Raw genomic sequence first — 7,167 nt, forward strand, 5'->3', positions numbered from 1 at the left:
CTTCTTGGCTGAAGAATATCTCTGTGATGTGAAAGTGAATTCACGCCTTGTAATCAAAATTCTGTTAGCCTTTAAGTGTCGCTTTAGAAATTTCTGCGGCTGTTAGCATACTCCTTTGTTCTTACCACGTTTTGTCATCATCTGTGCGTTACCTGAGTAAAGACGTACGGCAAAATGGAATTTTTTTGTAATAATGATAACAATGGTTGTGATGATGATGATGATGATGATGACGATGACGAGAAGAGAAGATGATAATTGTTCAATATTGTGAAAGAACGTCTGTATTTTTTTAATGAGCAACAAACATTTTAAATTTGGAGGCTGAGCAATTTCCCTACACATGGCTCGGTTCTACTCTGGATGCCTGTAGCCGGTCTCAAAAAGGGACTGAACGTGAGGAGATGTATAACGCTCGAAGTTAAAAATCCAAAAAAAGTGCTATGAACTTTCAGCGGCCATAAAGGGCTGAAACTGGTAAGAATAATAAACGGAGGTTGGTATTTGTATATATAGATATACATATCAACATCGTTTCAGCTCAGTGTCAAGCTTGCATGTTTCCTGACCTCTTTATTCAATTCAACCTTTATTCAAAAATTTCTAGTAATGCAAAGGGGGTGCCATCACGCAAGACGTCTAACTAAATAACATGAAATAAAGTTGAAAATGATAGCCTTCATAAACTCACCTACAAAAGATAAAAAGGATAAAAATCTCAGCATCAATCATTGTACAAAATTAAAATTCACTCGCAGAGCAAGCACGTCTTAGTCCTTACTTGGAAAGTGAAAAATGCACGACTTTTTGTTGTAATGATGTTATTTTTAGACAATCGCACAACTTAAAAATAAACTGGTTTTAAATATAAAAAGTAGGATTTTTTCCCTCATTTAAACGAGAGCAACAAGTAAACAGAGTAAAGAAGGAGAATTAACAGAAAGGTACGATCTCTGCTATTTATTCCATATCAAACTTATACGTAAATTTGGCCAATTTTGTTTTTGTTTTTGCTTTTGTTTTTTTTTTGTTTTTTTTTACCTAAATTAGAATTGCTGGGACTTTTTACATTTTGTAGTGGATCTTTTCGCTTTCGAGAAGAACTGAGATATCTTTAAGGGACAGATACTTTAAAAAGTTTCATCAGTAAATTTTATTGCTTGTATTCTACAATTTTGCTATTTATGTTAGGCACAACTGTTATGGACTTGATCAGTGACGTGGACATTAAAAAAGATATTACATGACCGCGCGGAGAAATTTCTCTTCCAGCGTTAGAAAATATTTCACAAGTGAGCGCAGCGAACAAGTGAAATATTTTTCAAGACGAGAAGAGAAATTTCGTGTCTCCAAACGGCCAAGTAATGTTCTGCTTATTATATAAACACCAATGAAATACCTAATCAATGCAAAAGGTCGCGATTTATTATGTAACCTGTACCATAGCAACGGTGATCTTTTCACGTGTGAAGATGTTATTATTATTATTATTATTATTATTATTATTATTATTATTATTATTATTATTATCATTTACAAATCGGTACACTACAGCTTTATGATGCTTTTTTTTTTCTTCTGGCTACTCTTTCGACGAACTGGGCAAGGACCCTTAAAACGGAATTTGTTAGGCTGAAGTATACCTGAGTATACGGAAGCTTTTTTACCTTTTAGTGTTTAAAAGGTTTAATATAGTTTTATGCTTGCTTCAAAACAAATACAGTTTTACGTACGCACACTTGAAATTTGAGATCGAACATCTTCTTTGTAAGGACTCCCTGATCGTTCCACGTCATATTCAGATCACTTATTTCAAATGATTTACGGCTTTTGGAGAAAATTTTGCCCATTTCGAAAAAAAATCCTTATAGGAGACGTCTTCAAAACATATTTTCCTCGAATATTAAAACCGGTGCTGTTTTCTATGAAGTTTGAGGTGAGGCAGTTTCACACATACTGTAAGTAATAGGCAGCATGCACGGTCCGAAAACGGCCACCACCGTACCGAAAAGTCGGCAGCACTCAGCTATTGTAGACTTCGTTCAACTTTGTATAAATAATACTCAGAATGAAGCTTTTGTTTCCGCATTTTTTCCCTGGTCTACAGGAGTTGCACGTCTTGTGTCACGATGTATTTGGATTAGCGATGAAAATGCCGGGTTATTTCAAAATGTTGGGAAGGAAACTTCCCCATGATTGCTAATTTTAGCAATAAAGAAAAACCAAACTAAACAAAGAAAGAAATAAGTGAAAATGAAACGGATAGGAAATATTAACTTGTACAATTCAATTTGCCGAACGCACTCCTTTAATCTTTTTTGTTTTGTTTTTGTTTTTATTTTTTTTTTCTTACAGAATTTATTACGGTTTTCGTTTTTACTGTGGGTGTAGAGAGTGGGGAGACAACTCAGAAAGAGCCTGGTTACTAAGTCTCAAATAAAAGGGAGGGACCAAAGTTTGGAATTTGCATTGCAGGCGGATTGTATAGAGCTCCGAAGTTTTCGTGGATGGCAGAAACCGATAAAGGAGCAATGGAGGTTGGTATTTCATTTAAGTATTTAGGTTAATAAATCGAACAACATTCTTTCAGTTTCAGGCTTGTTAATGCTAGATAAATAAACAATAATTGCAAGTTCAATTTGTAGATCGGAGTTTCTAGTCGACGCAAGTTTAGGTACTTCACTCCTTGTGTCTTTTATATATCTACAAAAAGCCTGTCCAAGAAGTTAATTCTCTTTGTGGGACCAAAGAGTCAATTTCTCGTCCACGCAGTTGTTTACGGATTGCGTGCTGTTCTAAGTTTGTCGAATTCTAGATCAGGCCTTGATAAAATGAAAGTGAAACCGACGTAGTCTGCACAAAGCGTCCGTTCTATTTATTTGTTGTTCTTGTTTAGGAAGGTATTTTAAAGTCACTTTTAACAGAATCCAATAAGAGTTACGTCGAGAAAGTTTATATTTTTTTTTACATAAGTTAAAAGTTTAAACATTGTTTTTGTCGAGACATGAATGATTTGTTTTCGGGTGTCTGGAAAACTGAGACCTAGTTTTCCGTGTTAATCCACATTCATCACGCATCACGTCAACTGTAATAAAACTAAAACGAGAACTACGAAGTTAAAAAAATGAATTACCTAAGTAATGTAACAGTTGTAACGGTTTTAAGCCAAGGTGTAGTATTTAAAGTCGTTTATTACATATGTTGTCACGATTGACAACTTTTATGAGAAAACCATTTAGCTAAAACGTGTATGTTGAATTAAACAGAGAAGGTACATAGATAACTTGGTTCCCCAAACTGGGAAAAATATTCTATCCAGACTTTAATTCTTTTAAAGCCAACTAGGGCCATGAAATGGAAATGGAAATTTTGTGCAAATGGAAACTAAGGTAATTTCTGTTGAACCAATTGGAATGAAAAAACAGAGTACGACCCCAAAGGTCATCTGTTTGTTCTGGAAAATTTCCATTAGATGAACACATTCCATTTGCATGTCAATCAGTTGAACCAAGCTCTTGACTGAGTGGTGAGCACTGCACCCCAGATACATCATGTATGCCTGCAAATTATACTGTAGATTGTTGCCTGCAATGCAATTTTGATCACCAGGAAGAGCACTTTAACATCTGACATGGCAATGCCTCATTTTTTTTATAAAAGGCAGCACATTAACGACTGTAGACCATAGTTGGAATGTTACAACTATCAGCATTATTTGAAATTAGAACGTGTTGATGTTTAAACAAATTCTCCATACTACTGCCATAAGAAACATGTGGAACAGTGAGAATATGATTTGATGCTGGGGTTAAAGGGTCTAAAAGGGTGGCTGTAAAGCGAGGTTACACCAATGATATTTTGTATTTTTTATTCAGTAAACTGTTCTATTGTATGGAGAAATGTGTCTAAGAACAGAAACACACTCTTTTTACTCCAGAACTTTGCTTGGAGAGTTGTCGTGGACCTAAGAAAGTATGACCATAAAGTCACTAAATTGCCAATGCGTAAACGACACATGTATGTCTATGTATGTATGGTAGTGAATAAGAACCAATAAATGCCCTTTTGCTGATATTTTTTCTCTTTAATTAGGGAGCACCAGTTGATACCTATTCAGCAGGACCTCCCACCTACGGAACAGATAGTTCTGCTCCCCCCACTTACGATGAAGCAACAGGTAACTAGCCTATGTCACTGCTTTCTTTTGTCTTTCATTCTCTTCTTGTGTTGTGTCTGCTATGTATAAAATAGATGACTTTATTAAAGTGTTGAAGTATTTAGGACTGTAGTGCTAATTGGTGACACTATAAATCAATGAAATTAATGTACAAACTGAACATGACATTTGTTAAAAATCCCAACTGGTGGGAGGTAAACCAGTTTGCTATTTACAAAGCATGGTCTTGGATTTGAAAACAAGGCTACCATGAAACAAATCCAAGTGGTCAGAGCAGGACTTGAACCCGGGGCCTTCAGATTACAATTCTGGCACCCTAACCACTAGACCACGCCGTCTCCCACAAAATTGTCCATTGTACACTTAATTACAATAATGTGTTTCATATCATTACATCTTGATTAAGTGTTTTTTACCTGTCATCGCTTTGACAAAGTTCTGATGTAGGTATTTGAACTGGTCATTGAAATGTAAGATCTGCAAGAGGTAGAGTGGCAAGCAGAAACTGTTGTTGTTCATATTGCTTAACTTCAAAAACAGCTTGATATCTTTAATTATAATTGTTTTCATTCTTTTTTTTTATCAGGACCTCCCCCATCATACCAGTCCTTATTTGGTGAAATTAAAGATGCAAGACAAGGCTCAAGTTCAATTCCTGATTTCATTAAAAAGCTAGTGGTCATTCTTGCTGGAACAAGTGAGTCACCACATTGGTACACTCATTATTTTCAGTGAATCTCGTCTGATTGAAAGGGTTAAGAATGGATCAAGAATTCATTCTTAAACAGCTTCATTGGCTGCCCTGTTGAGCAGTGTATAGTTCACAAGATATTGCGGCAACATTTCTGCACAGCCCCATACGTTAATTATCAAACGTGGGCCACATTGGTGGGAGGCGAGTGCTCCCACCTCTGTGCCATCCCTGCTTTGGTAAATTATTTATCAGCAGTGGAAAACCCAGTTGTGTCTTTAACTTTGTAGTTTGCATGTTATTAAAAGGTGCAAAAGCCGGCAAAGGTCTACTTTTGACCAAGTTATGATTAATCCCTGTGCATTCCTTTGGATGTGCTGAATGTTGCTTTTCATTCTTTTATTTTTCAGTTGGTTGTACCATTGCCATTGGTCTGGTTATGGCAATACCAATTGCCATGATTGTTATAGGTAAGCTTCTTTGAACTATGAAGACAATTAGGAGGGTATAATACCGGGGTGGAGGTGGGGGGAGGAGGTACTCCCCTATACAAGCTATATACTGTAGGTATGTGCAGCACCAAAGGGTATAGTTTTATAGCCATTTTGGTATAGATTTTAACCAGTTTGGTCTGAGAAATATCTGAAAACAGGTAAAGATTCTACAGTTTATGAAAACTTGTGTTGAAAGTGAATTTCAGTCAGTAGTGTTCTTTACACGATTGAATGAATGAATGAATGAATGGATGAATGAATTCTTATATACCGCACATATCACCAAGTCTCATGGCGGTTTACATTTCTGTGGGGTGAGATCGGACGTCGGTTAACACACAGCTGTGCCTTAGACAAATGTAATGAGCCCACCCACCCCCTCCTACTTGAGAGACTTAAAATCAATGAGAAAAAAGTATGGGGACAAAATAGGAGAATTTGTTCTGTGATCGTTAGGGGTTTAAGGGTTAAAAGAAAAAGCGTTTGCTTGATTATTCAGTGTTCTTTGCTTTATGTACCATTTACCTGTAGACAGCATTCTGTTTCTGTATTCAGTTTAACTTGGATTTATTTGTCACATCCAGGTGCTAAATACAAGAATGATTGCCCTATTGAAGACAAGATTCCAATCTACCTCATTGTGGCTGGAGCTGTTGGTGTCTTCAGAAACCTCATTTCACTGGGTCAAAGGGCCAGGGAAGGTGACAATGACGACAGTGAAGAAAAGCGGCGAAATCCTGTGGGGTCCTTACTGGACTGTTTCCTTTTTGCCTGGTTTATCTGCGGCAATGTCTGGATATATCGGAATTATGAGCCCAAATATGATGATCTTTCAAGTCCAGATTATTGCGACAAAACCTTGTACCTGTTTGCATTTTGGATTACAACTTCTACATATATTTTGATCGGTGCCATGTGTTGTTGTGTTTGTTGTGTGGGTATTTGTGCTGCAGCGTTTGGTGATGGTGCATAAACAAGTAAGCATGGCTCGTGGTACAAGTTCTCATTAGATCGAACCTGATAGAATAAACTTTCCAAGCTATGAGACTGGAACTGTCTACAATACAATGTTTTTTACTCTCAGTCTGTGGCCTAAAATGAAGAAATGCTTGGCCTTGTCTTCCTGAGGACCCTGTCGCTTGATCTGTATTGGAACCGCATGCTAATTTATAATAATGTATGCTTACTTATTATAAGTAAATCTGTGTGGACATCCAGTTCCCGCTATGAACATGCCAGCAGTGTTTCACAGTAGTTGTACACAGCAAAGTCCAAGATGAATTTATGCACTAGTCATATTCACGTTCATAAAATTTCATTCTATTCAAAAGAATAAATTTAGTTTGAAGAAACAAAAGCCACGTGCATGCCATATTGATCCCTGCAGATGTTTCATAGAAGGAACTGAATATTTAGTGCAAAATTTTAAAGTAAATTGCACGCTTAGCCTAAGTTAGAAGTTTCTACTGAATAATTAATTTTGCAGCATAACTGCAAGTGTTGCCGGCTAAAAAAAACTATTTGTATTTACCATTTTCATTAAGCACCAGTGGTGATATAGGGCATAGAATATTTTCTAGAAGCACACAGCCATCTAGAGAAGTAATAATGTTATTTGTACATCTATGTTGCAGTGATTAAAAGAGTGTTAAATAAATGTTAACAGAATTAGAAGTTTGTTTAGTTTTGACAAATTAAAAATAAAATGCTTTAAGTGCTTTTAAGGTTCATGTACTTCTCTGGTTCCAAGCAGGAATGTGCTAATTTAGTTTTTGTAAAAATTAACTGTTCCAGTTAAAGTCAAA

General features: G+C 36.2%; 1 protein-coding gene across 1 annotated transcript; it reads left to right on the forward strand.

The window, feature by feature from the left end:
* Positions 1-2,356: 2,356 nt before the first annotated feature.
* Positions 2,357-7,167, forward strand: LOC146472053 (transmembrane protein 272-like). The gene is made up of 5 exons (XM_085120605.1): positions 2,357-2,537; positions 4,093-4,177; positions 4,764-4,874; positions 5,279-5,338; positions 5,947-7,167. The coding sequence occupies exons 1-5, from the start codon at positions 2,508-2,510 to the stop codon at positions 6,333-6,335; spliced, it is 675 nt and encodes a 224-aa protein (XP_084976731.1). The 5' UTR covers positions 2,357-2,507; the 3' UTR covers positions 6,336-7,167.

The sequence above is a fragment of the Pavona decussata genome, unplaced genomic scaffold (genome assembly GCF_977016875.1).
Source record: "Pavona decussata unplaced genomic scaffold, jaPavDecu1.1 SCAFFOLD_102, whole genome shotgun sequence".
Taxonomy (NCBI): Eukaryota; Metazoa; Cnidaria; class Anthozoa; order Scleractinia; family Agariciidae; genus Pavona; species Pavona decussata.